The sequence below is a fragment of the Dreissena polymorpha genome, chromosome 6, assembly GCF_020536995.1.
Source record: "Dreissena polymorpha isolate Duluth1 chromosome 6, UMN_Dpol_1.0, whole genome shotgun sequence".
Taxonomy (NCBI): domain Eukaryota; kingdom Metazoa; phylum Mollusca; class Bivalvia; order Myida; family Dreissenidae; genus Dreissena; species Dreissena polymorpha.
Window position 1 is genome coordinate 28,862,507 of NC_068360.1, and position 16,691 is coordinate 28,879,197.

The 16,691-nt window shown below is 34.1% G+C and overlaps 1 protein-coding gene and 1 long non-coding RNA gene across 4 annotated transcripts in view; one reads left to right on the forward strand and one right to left on the reverse strand.

Moving 5' to 3' along the window:
* LOC127833936 (uncharacterized) overlaps positions 1 to 5,395 on the forward strand; it is an 18,595-nt gene extending 13,200 nt beyond the window's left edge. The window contains exons 1-4 of one of the 3 annotated variants that reach the window (XM_052359458.1): positions 2,524 to 3,064; positions 3,406 to 3,524; positions 3,744 to 4,105; positions 4,290 to 5,395. In XM_052359458.1, the coding sequence (XP_052215418.1) occupies positions 2,557 to 3,064; positions 3,406 to 3,524; positions 3,744 to 4,105; positions 4,290 to 4,311 (1,011 nt within the window). In that variant the 5' untranslated portion in view covers positions 2,524 to 2,556 and the 3' untranslated portion in view covers positions 4,312 to 5,395. Of the gene's footprint in view, positions 1 to 2,523; positions 3,065 to 3,405; positions 3,525 to 3,743 lie in introns of those variants that run through there. The other 2 variants (XM_052359456.1, XM_052359457.1) reach the window with 2 other exon arrangements.
* LOC127833954 (uncharacterized) overlaps positions 1 to 16,691 on the reverse strand; it is a 387,168-nt gene that overhangs the window by 173,107 nt on the left and 197,370 nt on the right. The window lies entirely within an intron of this gene.

Sequence of the window (16,691 nt, forward strand, 5' to 3'; positions counted from 1 at the left end):
GACTTGTGTTATTTTCAGTTTCAAGGGAGAAGATTTATAAAGGCACACCATTTACATTAAGTGAAACAATGAAGCCCCAGAGGGTGGAAAGTATTGACCTTTGTGGAGTACATTAAAAGTACTTGACAGAAAACTACCAAAGGATTGTACATACCAAATACCTAATTGCTCTTGATTGCCATTTCATAGGAAACTATATTTGAAGTTTTCAATATCTACACTTAAGGAAAACAAGTAAACCCCAGGGCGGTGCCAGTTTTAACCCAAGTGGAATGACTGTATCAAACTTCACAGAGATCCGTTATATTATGTGACATCCCAATTACTAAACCTTATTGCATGGCGGTTTCAGAGGAGATTTTTTTTTAAAGCTTTCACTAAGTATATAGAAAGAAACAAAAATCGGGGCAAAACCCATGGAGCGCTTTTCAAACAAACTTAAGAGTGGACGGCCATACGTTGTTACATGCAAAATAATACATATGAATTAGGCTGTATTTGTATTAAAGTCATTTTGTTATAAAAATACTTTTTAAAACTAAAGAATCTTGTGACCCATGGGACATGGAAATATTACTCCAGGGGTGTTTCGTGAACAAACTTCAGAACAGGATTTTTAATTGATTAGTATATTTTTATTTGTGTTGACCGACATTAGTTATCGATTAATTTGAATACATTTTGAAAAGCCATCAAAGGATCATTCCTGTGAAGTTTTATCAGAATTTTCTAAGCGGTAAAAAGAGGAGCAATAGTGAGAATATAAGGCACACGCAAGGAACGCATGGCCTTACGGACGACGGACAACACGTTATCCAAAATGCTACCAATGGCAACTATGTACTCAGGTAACCAAATAATGTGTACTTCGCCCACCTTTGAAGAATACAATCAAGAAGATAATCAGCGAAGTAGTACTTATGATATTTCTATATCAATATATACCACCTAAATGATTCGGTATCGGGTGACGGCCTAGCACAGTCACTACTTCATGAACTAATTCCGCAATTGTAATGCCTATTCAGGACATTGAGTGTTTACAATTAGATTTAATATTTGCTTCATAATGATAATATGTATAAACAAACATCACGTTGCTGATAAATGATGACATGGAGTGATATTTACAAACACTTAAATTATTGAACATTGATCATTCGACACTATGTTATCTAATGAGCTGATATAAATATAATATGCTTACGAAAAAGTAAAGAGTTAAACAGTAGAGCACACTTAATTGGATATCATATAATTGACGTTTCTCTTCATTGGATGAAGTTTCAAAACGCATAACGTGTGTATATATTCAAATTGTAAAAACATCGCTTTATTTGGTGTAATCCGATACATTCAATAGTCAATTGATCCTTGATAAACGTAGAGTTGTGTAAGATATCGTACAAGCAAGTACGCATTCAGGGGACGCAATAATGCTAATGGGAACCCACTCGGGAAACTATTTGAAACGTTCCCGTCAGTCCCTATGTAGCTGGACATCATAACGTATCATAGACCAAAACATCAGAAAAATGTCCAAATCGGTTATGTGTACACAGTTAAGGATCAGTAGGAATGTTGTATTAAATTACCACGCCTTTAAATCGAAATACGCTTCCTAATTTGCGACAAGATAACTATAACCACGATATCAATGTTGGCAGGAAGTTAGACATTTTTTAAAACAAATAATGACAATTGGTGACTTAATTCTTCCGTGTCCTAGTTCAGCACGATTTATGATACATGACCAAAGACACGTTCCGATCACAGTGAGATAACAACGCAGGTTAGATCACGTATTGTTGTAAAAACAGTAATTTCTAGTTGCTGTTTAACGTTACTGAATATTGTTTAACGCTAATAAGAGTTGATGTTACCACTACTGATTATTATCAGACGCTACTGATTTATGTCACACCCTAATAACTGTTGTTAAACTCTACGTATTGCTATTGATCGCTGCTGATATATGTTAAACGCTAATTACTGTCGTTAGTTCATCAATTCTAACTGTTGGTAAATGTTAGTGAATACAACAAAACGCTACTTATTTCTAGTACTCAAAAAGTTTATCAAATTGTTGGACAATTCTCTTAAACAGAACGATACTTATAATCAATGTCGTCGTTATTAATGCTATTTTGCTTTTGTAAAAATAACATGATTATATGTTGCATGTTGTATTATTCTAATGTTCATATAAGTTTCAGTTTGCGTATACTTAAACACACTAGTTTCCCTTTAAGCTACTATCAACAGCTCATATTTACGATGCGCGTGTCTGCAAAAAAGTTATCTTCAGTTATATCTCTAGCTACGTTATGTTATATTGTAAACAAATATTGTTTGCATGCACATTTTGATACTGTCATTCGACACCGCGGGAAGCAATTTTGATTGATTTCTTAAAATTTATTATTTATTTAGCATTATCACGCTTATTTATAGTGTACCATGAAGATTTATGTTGACATTTAATATTTAATTAATTTAATGTTCACCTTGTTCATCATAAACAGTTATATCGTATCGTATTTATAATTTAAAAAAATGTCCAAAATTAATGATTTTCAGCTCTCATTGTCTGTATTCTCCGACGATACATTTCCGCGATACAATTACACAAAAGACAGGGTGAAGACTTTGCTGACTCGATTCAAACGTCTGAGATTTAAAACAAAAGCATTACCTAGTGATAATGAAATATCAATAATGGAATTAAACTGTTCGAAATCACGTTCTACTATCAACAATTGGATCAAAAATGATGAAAACACGGATTTGACACAAGAATCAGCCATGTCAAATCCAACACCAGTAATCTTCATATCTGACTACACAATGGATTTTCCCGAGAACTGTATTTATGGAGTGATGATCGAAACTGGTCTGAATATCAAAGCTGACAGTAAAAAGGGGAACGTAATTTGTTCATCCATAAAAGGGTTGAAAGAAAACGTAGACCGTCTTTTGGAAAGATATGCTCTAAGCTTTTTGAAGGACCTTTCCGAAAATGCTTTACATCGCATCCAAGCTACACCGGACTTCAAAGAAAATGGTATAAACAGCATGGCATCGATATTAAATTTTTTAGACATACAGGATTGTTTTGTATTATATTTAGTAAAAGTAGAAGAACAGCTTGTAGTAAAATAGCGTGTATTGCAAGCTGTAGCAGCAACATTAGCAGCAGTAGCAGAAGTAGTAGAGGTTGTAGAAGTCTCAATAATAGCTGTAGTTGTAGCAGTCATTTGGGTGGGTGTTTTTGCTTGACTCAGTTGATTGTTATGTTTCGTTAAAAAAACTAACACATGATTGATATTTAAATTTGTGCCAATTTGTTTTAAAACGATTGCATACCTTAACACTATTTACTGTATATTGATTCGCATGCTTTAGGTGTGGAAGCGATTAAGTGCCTTTTATCTGACGTTATGGCAGTTTATAACAGAAGTTGCGCACCGAGACAAGAATGGCCTGGTGTAGAAAACAAAGAAACTCCGGTCCTTGATAAAACTGTAAGAATTACCAGTTTTCTGTTGGATATTTCAACAACAAGTACAACTTTAACAGAGGAAACAAACGTTCAAGCCAATAAAAAAAAGCTTTGTACACTAAATCTTTCTCTCTTCCGTTTTCAAGTCATATTTAGAATACATTATTATATACGTTATTGAATAATATAGCTAATATAGCTTTACCGTAGCGTTAAATGCAATCTTGTTGAATTGTTATAGTGGCCTGACGAGTTGTTTGAATGTGACGCCTCCATTAAAGGATTTGGATATCAGCATGATTCCCTTCAAATTGTCGTCGATCGACAATATGATGAGACTATTTTTGAGGCGATTAGTAATTACTTGAATATTCGCAACATTACCAAATACCACATCAACTGGGGACCATGGACAGAGACGCCTTTGTGCGACATAAAAGTAGGAAACGAGTTGGTTGTTGCTGAAAGACGCGGAACATTAGGCGGTTTTGCATTGAAAGATGATCACTTATACGCCCTGACCTCACGTCACTTGCTTGATAACGCAGAAGATCACAATACTGGCTTAAGTTCACAAGGAAACGGTACTTCCGTTAATGAACAGTATGTTTATATTAACAATACTCAGTCTAACACTAACATCCTATTTGCCATTGCCGAACCGGGTTACACTATTGGGGAACTTGATATTGCAGCTGTAAAAATTGTACAACCCGAAAATATAGCTGACAGGAGGCTCAGAGACTCTAGAGGTCGTCATCGAAATAATATGATTTTTAACTTTCAGAATAAACCTGAGCAAGAAATAAAGAAACTACTACAGAGTGAAAGGGTCCACGCATGGACTAAAGAGAGACTCCCGCGATTAGGAAAAATATCAATCCCGATTTACTTTGTTAGGGGAATGCAGTTTAAATATTTGGTTATAGAAAACGAGTACAGTGATGCTGAAGAACAACATGCAGGTGCAGCAGAATACGGCGATATTCCAAATCCAAATGCGTTTGGCATGCCCGGAGACAGTGGTGCAATTATATGTAGTGACGATGTTCGTAGCCAAGGTGTTCATGCTTACAGTATGTTCATAGGAAAACTACAAAACAATGACAAAACCATGTATTTGTCTCTCAGGTTACAAGATGGGCTGTACCAACTTTCAAACAACCAAGAGCAACAAACAAGATCGCGCTATCAACTGTGTTAAATTTATTGTTTTCCATAATAACTATAAATTGACCAATGACCTTGGCATTTCTATCTTAATTGTACGGCTAAAACAATGAATTAATAGATTGTCATTTAATATCAAGAAGCTTAAGACATTATACGAGTCGTTTCGTTGACACGGGTTAAAACATATTTATTTCAAACAAGTAAACATCACATTTATATAATTAGATCATTTTTCGCATCTGGGTGTTTATTAAGGCAACATCAATGTTTCATATTCTATTTTATTTGTTGTTATATATTTCTTGATTGTAATATGTGTGTGTGTTTTTGTAAGTGTTTATGTTCTATTGTTATCAATCTGATGATGCTTAAAAATGTAGTTAGTCTTTGCCCATTTACATAAAATAATAACTGCCAAAAGGTATAATCTTCTTCATACAATTCATCAATTGATATCACAAAACATTTTCCTCCAAGTCGTACAATGTGACTGCCAATAGAATTGCGAAAAGTCATTTTTAACGAACGAAACCTTACCACGGTTTATTTTTTTTACGCACAATGTTTATGATTGTCATTTATAATTCAAATGAGATATTCATTCACAGAAAGTAATAACTATTTTATTTAGCCGACACAAACTCATCGTCGGATACCCACGTTCGACCCATACCGCTACTCTGCTATACTTTATAATAAAATAAAACATTATTAATGGTAGAGATTTTGTTATTTATAAATAAATATGGGAAACGATAACTGCACATGTGATCAAGTTTAAATGACCTTTCATCGTTGTTTACAAAAAGTATTGCATATTGAAACAGTCCAACCAACCAGCAAATTAGTTCTGGGGAGTGCAAAGATCCAAAGAGGGAGCTTTTTTCTATCAATAGTGCGCCGAGGTGTTTATACGCATTCAATTAATGTATGAGGTGCTTAATAGTATAATTGTGGTCGCTGCGCACTATTTATATCGACATATTTTAATAATTGCACCTTCAAAATAACTTCATTTACACATATTTCTTTTAATAAAGTGTGGTGGCACCTGCGCTGTTACAGTAGCCTTGTAGATTTGACTTTGATCTGGAAACAGAGGCCTGTATAGACATTATCAATAATGAAATTTCTTATTTAGTTTATACTTTAATTGCTTTGTATACTTGTATTCTCATTTTTAATTGCGGCTGTATGTAAGACAAACATGAACTTATCATGTAACTTAAGCAAGCAAATACACCGTGAACAGTTGAGGGGCATGTCTTGCAATGGAATATTTAATAATAAAAGCAAATATCGGTTCATTTCTTTAAACAATGACACAGCTAAACCCGTGATGGTAAGAAACACCTTAATAAGAATAAAAGCAATTGCGCTATTCATTATATTTCCCTATGATTTGGTCATTTGATTACGTTTCTACTTTCATATTAGGAGTCGGTTAAGTTTAATATAACGCAAACACAATATAAAGATAGATCATACATAGATCGATTAAATATCATGTTAGCTATTCATTGTGATTGTTAATATTACATATAAAGCTAACAATCTCCTCGCAGAGTTGTCGTTCCTTGCTCTCACATACAACTCTGCGATAGGCTCAGCACGCCATTTTGTCTACCAAATAGCTAAAACAGAACAAACGCATTCAATGTATATTTGATTGGATATTTAAGATCGCATGCATTATATTAAGAAATATGACTTTTAAATGTACGATAAATCGTGCAAAAACTTGCAAGTTTTAATGCAACTCTTTGGAACTATTTTATTGCCCATTTACGCAGATGGAATCATTCCACGCACTTTACAAATGTAAACAATTGAACACAATGTTTATTGAGTGACGTTAGGAATTGCTTCGACGTGTGTATGTATGTTGGTTTTTTAACATCAAGAACCATATCAATTTTATAAAAATGAATTAAGACTGATATAAGATATCATGGTATTAGATGGTTTTCTTTAATGCAGTGAATGCAATGTAACCGTCGTGCAAGAGATTGTTTAGTATAATGTAACCTCAATAATGAACGCTTGGTATGATCATGACATGAATGAGACGCTTTCATAACAATAGTCCGTTCTGAGCCCAACACAGAGGTGAATGTAATGTAACCGTCGTGCAAGAGATTGATAAAGCTAAGTGTCGATCTGTCTAGATGCGTGGTAGATTTTTCTCCCTTTGATTGATAAATGCTATGTGATAGATAGAGTCCCGTTCATATTGACACTCAATTTTCAGAAATGTTCTGAGCAGTATTTAGTAAGTACATGAGGTGGGGATATGAGCAGAGCACAGTCAGCGACGATTTTACAAAAAAACAAAAAACATTACGCAGTCTCTCAAAAAGTCAGTGGTTAATACGACAATGGAAGTGGAGAAGCATTCTGAAAGATAATAAGAACTTCGAAACCTAACTTATTTTATATGCGTTATTAGGAAAATAAAATAAATTATTTGAGTAAAGGTTATACCGATCCTTTCGTCACAGAATATTTCCAAATTTTATACACATAGTAATATTGCATTAATTTGGTTTTGGTATTGGATAAGCGTCACCCTAGAAAACGTAAATAAACAGACGTCTGGATATATGAAATATCCACTCTCCCCCGCGAAGTTACTGTTTCATTTATTCAAAATTCATAATATGTTACTGTTTTTAAGATAACAATTCGGTATGTTTACTCAGACGATACTTCGAAATGATGTGATTATTGATCATACATTACACTACGATGCTTTGCGCTCAGTTGTTATATGTTCGCGACAGGTTTCGAGATTTGACACGAGCTGATCTTAAAATACTATTTCATTGGTTTGTTTGGACGATTTCGAATAGTTCCACGATTGGGTCTCGATCCGACACGATCATGACGATAGGTTTCCCATAATGTGTACGTTCTTGGAAAAGTCGATACGTTAGCACACGTTCATAAAAAATGCGCTCTGTTACAATAAGATACTTTAAGATAATTAAATCGATTGCGTTTACGAGACGAGGCACAATTGCACCCAACTGATGTCATTCAAGCCCCACATACTATTGACTTATTGAATGCTTGAGATCACATTAGATCGTAACAGAACGTGACTCTTTCTTGCATCAGATTAACAGCGAGCACTACGATAGGGAAAAACGAATTGATATTATTTGCTCGATTATTTACGATAAATTTCAATCTGAAGTTGGATTATTATCCCGGTTAGAAATAAGTGCATGTCATCGTCTCGATCGTACATGTATAATGTATTGGAACCGTGTACAAGTCTCCCACGATTAAGGCGACTGACACGATTTACGTCAAGACTTGATAAATCCAGGTACGTTCTCAAAAATCATAACGAGTAGTAAACAATTAAGACACAGATTTAAATCGTGGAGCCAATCATTATAATTGATCATGCAAAACATAGCATTAGAGATCTGTTATTGCAACTGGCATTGATAGGTTTACGGGCAAGGAATACTTGGACAAGCGTTCTCTCTCCATTGTTCTGAATTTTATATATCCAGGTGAAAATGACATTGTCATAATTTGAGGAGTGTACGGCTGTTTAAATTAACAGGTAATGTTTAAATATAAAAATATAAAAAATACCATAATTGTCTAGGCATAACATCATTTACAACTGTTATTGCCTGTGTGATTGGTACGTACATAGCTGTTATATTATAAATCTTTCGCCTAATTAATAAAGGGATTTGTTATTACAAAGATATTAATCAAAACAAACGCAAAACATTATGTATTGACAACGTCTTAATATGTAACGCGATCTTCTCCAAATGGTGAAACATGTAGAATTACATATTATTTACAAGATTAGATTGTGAAACACTATGTCCCCCCATATATTTGACCTTTGACCATAAAGATTGATATTGACCTTGACCTTGCACCACTCAAAAAATGCAGCTCCATGAGATACACATGCATGCCAAACACCAATAGTCTAGTAGGAACGGAGGTCCACGGTGCATGATTGGACCCTTTTTTTTAAATATGCTGATGATGTTCTACATTGTCTTGGCTAAAAAAAATGTTTGTTTCCAAGAAATATTTCATGCCCACGGGGTCTAAATCCAAGATGGCCGCCAAGATGGCCGACCCAAAACATAGGAAATGCCGTTTTTTCGCAAATGACACAAACAACATACATTTGGTAAGCTTTTTAATTTAAGCCATTGAGACTCTTTTATTCTTATTAAACATATATGTTTTTTTTGGTAAAAAATTAAACATTGTATTAAAAATTGACTATATCATTGAAAAAAAGGTAAAAAAACATGTGTTTTTATCCTTATAACATGTTTCAGTTTGTATCTGAAAAACAGTTTAGATACAAATATTATCCTAACTACATTTATACACGCCTATTGGACTAAGGAATATAAATATATAATACTTCATGTGAATATTATAATATAAATGTGATTTGTAAGACAAGAAAAGTGGGTGGGGTAAATTACAAATATAAAGAAAACATGCCTAATGTGCATATTAATATATTTTGAGATATACGAGGCTTGTTAATTTGTTATGTTTATGTATGTTGATCCTTTTGATACTTTTAAGTGTATGCACATTGTTATGCCCCCGGTAGGATGGCATATAGCAGTTGAACTGTCCGTCAGTCCGTCCGCCCGTCCGTTTGTCTGTCCGTCCGTCCGTAAACTTTAACATTGGCCATAACTTTTGCAATATTGAAGATAGCAACTTGATATTTGGAATGCACGTATCGGTACGGCCAGATTTATTTTCGTAAATGCGTAAAAGGGATATTAAAGTCGTAATTGTACTTCCAGTTTATAAAAATAAATGCGTAAACCTTCATGAAAAAGCCGTATTTACGGCTGTACGGCCCTTATCTGGAGCTCTGGTGAGTGCCTTAGGACCTTTGGTGATATTGTTATTAGTTTTGTTATACATTTAAGGCGTGGCAGGCATCAGATCAAAACAATCAGGTTTTAAGTTAAACACAACTTCCCACAAGCTAACTGTCAATCATGACAATTTTTAAGTCGGAACTTATTTTCCCTTGGCATTTAGTTCTTCTTGAATGCTCTGAGCTTTTATGAGTACATACATACAGCTCAGAGGGGTTCTTGATAAGATCAAATTCAATGTCAAAAAATAATTTCTCACATATATCTATAAAATTGATTTCAATAAACCTAATACATGTGGCAAATACAATACCTGTTATCATCAACATCAATTGGCGAGTTATTTGTTGAAAAAAACTCGAAACAAATTTTTTACACAAAAACTGTTGTCAAACAGAAAGCCGAAGGTATTGAATTAACGATGCAATCTATCTTACGTAGGTTACGGAGAAAATTGGTGCATTATGATTGGTAGATAAGACACAAGATCTTTCTCGCAGATGATTCCGGAGAAAATCAATAGCATACCTGTGTACTTTCAAATATGGAACACAAAGTGTTTTCCATTGCAAAAATTTATGTATTTTCATGAACTGTTGACATGTTTGACATGTTTGAAATTTTGGATTAATATTGTTACTATGCGAGCACACCATGTCACGTAAATTGTTTTAATTTGCGCATGAGTGATATATATATATATATATATATATATATATATATGATCTTTTAGTGTTTATGCATGCCTGAAAATAGTTTATGTTGCTAATATTACTGATTAAAGTGCCGCCCGGAATCTGGGCAGCATGTTTCTATGAAATATCTTGTTACCAGTTGCAACTTTCAGCGACCCGGAGGGTCATTAGCTGGCAGTGGGATTATTGCAACGACCTTGGCATGACCCTTTCACAAGATCCTACTCTTGTGCGTGTAAAGCAGCATATCAACCCTAATCACGCCTGCTTCTCATGATAAAAAACATTTATTGTAAAATAAGTTAAGCACTGGTCACATTGGCCATGATACATGTTTAGTTTTTCACAATAAATTAATCGAAGTACTGACAGTACTGGTGTGACAATGCTTTTGAAGAGAATGGATAATAAAAGCATCAATTTAAGTTTATCTTCATCGCCACAATTGTGTATGTGGGTAGGACAATTTTGGGTATGACAAAAAATGTGGGTACAAAAAAAGTAAGTACGAACAAATTATGCCACCAAACAAAAATTTGGGTACGAAAAAAAAATGGGTAAGAAAAAACAATGGGTAAGAAAAAAAAATTGGTTCCAAATAAAAATATTGGGTACGAAAATTATTTTGAATAAGAACAAATTTTGGGTATGAATAAAAAATTGGGTACAAAAAAAATTTGGGTACGAAAAATTTTGGTACGAAAAAAAAGTTGGTACGAAAAATTTTGGAAACGAAAAAAATTGTGGGTACAGAGAAGTAGTGCCAGTGGGAAACTTGACCCATTCAGCGAAAATGGGTGGCGGGTTACAGTCTTGATCAACTCTAAAAATAACTACATTTGGGGTTTTCCCAGCATCACAGCATTTGCAATTGCACATTCTCGGCCCTGTCCGTCAAACATCGGATAAGTACCTCGAAGGCAATAGTATGAATACACATTTTGAAAGCGGTATTGTGGTCCTACCTACGCGCATCAAAATGTAAGCGAAATATGTAAACAGAGCGGTAGCTTTTCAGGAATGTTTGAATTAACGAAGAAAATCGTGTATTGATGTAAGTTTATTGAAGACATTTACAGAAAATGTATTTAGTAATTAAGCAATGGCGATATTTTTCTCAGTCACATAATTAGTGCGAGCTGTAGCTCACGCTAATTTTACAGAGCATATTTTGCAAATCAGTATGAGCTTAGAAGACTTAACTACGCTATGAAAAGACAACGCTGCCTGTTGCAGTTTAATCATGCAGACGACACATGCCATTCTCCTAGCAGAGTTGTCATTCGTGCCTCAACCACCACATCTGCCTGTACACTTCAGGGTGTGTATATGACTAACAGCTTGTAAAGTCTGTTAATCATTGAAATCTGTACATATTGGCTGCTTTCAAGGAAAATGGGGCTTAATGCTGGTTAAATAAGATTAGCCTGTGCACACTGATTAGCCTGTTCAATTCGCACAAGCTTATCAAGGACGGCACATCTGATTTTATAATGCTTTTCGTTTAAAGATAGTCTCTGGTACTGGGATGAACATTAATGCATATGCATTAAGCCCTGTTTTCCCACAATGAAGCTTAAATTATATTTTGTTTAAAGCTAATTATTTAACAAGGGACATAATTGTCACAAAACCAGGTTTTCAGTTGAAAAAAGTCCATTTATGGCCATTTTTGACCTTCAAACTCAAATTGTGACCTTGACCTTGGAGATATTGGCGTAATTCTTTAGAACGACACACCGTCTAATGATGGTGAACAAATGTGCCAAATGATTTTAAAATCTGTCAATGAACGACAAAGTTATGGCCCGGACATGCATATTTATGGCAATTTTTGACCTTCAAACTCAACTTGTGACCTTGACCTTGGAGATATTGACGTAATTCTTTCGCGCGACCCACCGTCTAATGATGGTGAACCAATATGCCAAATGATTTTAAAATTTGACAATGAACAACGAAGGTCCCGACAAGCTTTTTTCCGCCCGCCCGCCAGCCAGCCCACCAGCAAGCCAGCCCGCCCGCTGACATTCGCCAATCTAATAACCAGTTTTTTAGCTCTTTTGCCAAAGGCAGAATAGCTTATGGGATGGCATGGTGTCTGTGTGTGCGTGTGTGTGTGCGTGCGTTAGCCTTTTCTAGTTTACCCGATAAAGTCCACAGTTTTATCCGATTCTTTTCAAACGTGTTCAGTGTCTTTATATTAATGAGGACTCGAACCCTATTGATTTTCAGGTCACTGGGTCAAAGGTCAAGGTCACAGTGACTCGAAATAGTAAAATGGTTTCCAGATGTTAACTCAAGAATGCTTAGGCCTAGGATCATGAATATTCATAGGTACATTAATCATGACTGGCTGATGACCCCTATTAATTTTCAGGTCACTAGGTCAAAGGTCAAGGTCACAGTGACTCGAAATACTCAAATGGTTACTTTTTTATCATCCGATAAAGCCCACAGTTTTCATCCGATTCTTTTCAAACTTGTTCAGTGTCTTTATATTAATGAGGACTCAAACCCTATTGAAGTCCACAGTTTTCATCCGATTCTTTTCAAACTTGTTCAGTGTTTTTATATGAATGAGGACTCGAACCCTAATGATTTTCAGGTCACTGGGGCAAAGGTCAATGTCACAGTGACTCGAAATAGTAAAATGGTTTCCGGATAATAACTCAAGAATACGTAGGCCTAGGATCATGAAACTTCATAAGTACATCGATTATGACTGGTAGATGACCCCTATTAATTTTCAGGTCACTAGGTCAAAGGTCAAGGTCACAGTGACTCGAAATAGTAGCGCGATTAAGTACACAGTTTCCATCTTATTTTAGGTCACTAGGTCAAAAGTCAAGGTCACAGTGACTCGAAATAGTAGCGCGATTAAGTACACAGTTTCCATCTTATTCTTTCCAAACTTGCACAGTGTTTATACAAGTAGAGCGATTCAGGTCCTCATGGGCCTCTTGTTCAAAATTACAATGAATATGCTCACGCTTTCCAGGGGGATAACGGGATATTACACAAGTCATCTTTATTTTTGCGCAATTTCTAAGAGAACAGCAGATTCACCAGTGTATTTAATTGTCACAATTGATACTGTTTTGCGTCACAATATTATTTTGGTAGTCACATTTAAGCCGCGTTTAATGTTTCTATATATTGCCCGATAATTCCGTTCATTACGACTGCCATTTTAAAAGCAAATTCTGTCAATATTACTGAACAGTTTGTTAAGACAAACGTTTTCAATTTTCCATCAAACGAATTGTACATGCTACTGTTTGATTTAATTGCTGACTAATCGAGCCGGCGGTATTCTCGGCAAAATTTATATTTAGATGCAACATATACATGTGCATGTCCATTTCTGAAAATCGGGACGAAGTGAAACTAATCATTTTTAAATATAAACAACCATGTTTTTTAATAAAATTGTCAACATTATTTATATAAGTTTTCTATGTGTATAATTGTTTGGTACATGTAACTGTTACTAGACTAAATTCATGGTATGACATGTTGCAAATTTCTGTTCATACTGCTTGAATAAATGACATATATTATAAAACATATATATACTTTGCTTTACTGATAAAATGCCATTTTGTTTATTACATATTATTATTCAATAAATTAATATATATATAATCAATAATTATACCAGTAAAAGTAGTACCATATAATTTTTACTCTGATCTGTCACCCAGAGTGAAATCATTCACATATTACTTGGCTTGTTGTAGGTAAGACATTTATTTGTATATATATATTTACAGCTGATGGAGAAAGATATGGTTAACACTATTGCAAAAGGGCAATTGTGATTGCACTTATTAACACAGTCAGTGTAAAAACTTGCTGAGCAAAAGACAATCCATTGATCCTGTAAAAAGGGTAGTGATTGATGAATGTCACATTGTAAAAGAATGGTAAGAAAGTGAAGTAGAGACTATGCGCACCATAGAACAGTCAGACATGTACAATGATTTTATTCTTCTTTATTAAATAACTGTAAAATGTACTTTCCAAATTGAGGAAAAACTACAAAATTCCCAAATGCCATCAAAAAAATTCCCCAAAGGAAGAACAATTTCATCATTTTTATTCCAAAAGTTCATCATCTGCAAGTTAACAAAACAGGAGCACAGAAACTTATCATTTCAAGCCAAAATTCATGTAAAGGAATTTTTCTATTGATTTGTGCAATTTTTAACGTGCATTTATAAACTTTATAATTCCCAGTCTGTAGATTTTACAACGCACGTTTTCCCAACTTGAGGGGTTTTCACAATAGTTTTTCCCTATTTATACGATTCAGGTACTTTTTCCAATTGGACAAAACAAATAGCTGATATATCCCCCAAATTGTCATATACAATTTATCAGTCTTTGTGGTTAAATAGAAGAACACTTCCCCTGCTTTGTGGGAAGAAATCTGAGTTCAACTCCCAGCAAAGGCCATAATTTACACATGTGTTATTTGGAGGATAAAATGCTTTTGCATGGCATTTGTTTTACTATTGCTATATTTTGATATTTATTGATAATTAATTCCAAGAATGATCCTTATTGGCATTTATTTGCCTTTAATTATTGATGTAAAAAGACCATTTTAAGAGCAAAATATTAACCGTTTTGATGAAGGTATGTTGAATTATATATTTACACCATTTGAAATGGATTCTGTCAACTTCATGTACAACGTTTTGTGTATGAGCAGTTGAGTGATTGTACAAATCACAGAAGAAGTGAAATACAATTTCTGGATTGTTATTCAAATTTTACTGATCCATTTGTTTGTTTTTAATCTTAGCCTTATCTTCTTTAATATAGGAAATTATGTTTATCAAGTTTTCTCTCATCTTAAAAGCACCTTGGACTGTTATTCCAACGTTGTTGTTTTTATAAAAAAGTTAAAAAATATTTAAGGACTAACATTAACACAACTGGCACAAGTGTTGATAATAGTGATGTTTGTTTTGCTCACCTGGATTTCCTGTATTTGTCTGTGACCTTGTGGCTTAGATTAAAAGACTAGCTGTGTTTTTCCAATTCAAAGGAAATAATTTAATTCTATTTAAGGTAGCGCACCCCTAATGATTTCCCGCGTTTTATTTTACGATCATTGCCGATCTTCAATGATCGGTTATTTCCGAGTGATGCCTTTTACCTGTTTACTTATGGATATCTAGTTTAAGCCAATGGTAATGTGAAGTTTCCGTGGCCGAGTGGTTAAGACGATGGACTGTAAATCATTTTGGGATCTTCCCACGCAGGTTTGAATCCTTTTTGCGACGCATTTTATTTCTTTTCTAACGTAATTTGATTTAATATAGCATATAAGTTATGTTTATTGTTAAATATGTTGAATTTTTATGCACATCCTCAATTTTTAAAATTTAAACAACGTTATGTCTAAATTGGGTGATGTACTTCTGAAAATACGAATGATGCATGTTGCATTTTTATTTTTATTTCAAAAAGTAAATGCTAAATCTGTCTATTTCTTTGTATTTTTTGCCGTATATAGTGTTTCTATAAAAAATAATATAACTTATATGATACTATTTTGAATTTTATGACATTTTATGACATTTTGATTTTTACCGACCCAAATTTTACTTGGCTGAAATCACTTACATTTCATGGCGCTCTTCCATAATAAAAATTTGTAAAAAATTAAGGTCTGCAAAAGAATACTAATTTCATCTTGTTTAAACTTTAAACACATTTACTGCATCTGTACACATCAACTTCATGCCCATATTTGGAAATTTGAATGAATTATGGAACTTTTATATACCCCAGTGGTGAAAATAAACTGGACAAAAGCCGAGCGTGGGGGTAGTTTTGAAAAGTCGGTATATTTATAAATAAAAAAGGATGGAAAGCCTACCTACAAATTTGCATGTAGTTCAGTAAAAAGATGCTGATTAAGAAAATAATTCATTAGATTATATATGGATATGTTCCCATTAGGGGTGCGCTACCTTAAGGTATTTTAATAAACTATAACTACATGTATATAAATGGTCATACAAATGTAAAAGATCGCTTTAGTATAAAGTAACAATAGTGTTACTTATGTTTTTAAATCTTTTTTTATTAGGGTAGATAAATTCAGGATAGCCTTTTAAAAACTGAAGAACTTTCTTCGTGTTTAAGTGATATTTTAACAACCAGTCTGATTAAGGAGCTGCAAAACTTTTTGGGGCTCAGCAACCCCATTACAGTTCGAGAAAGCCCTGACCGTACAAATATATTCCTAAAAAAACTCACAAGTTGAAATCTAGTGACACTTGTGAAATGTATGAAGAAGTTTTCAAAAAAGAATATGATGACCTAAAAAAAGACCCCTTTAATTATCCAGTTACATTCCTATTCATGCCTTTGTACTATATAAGCCAGGCAGCAGCATAT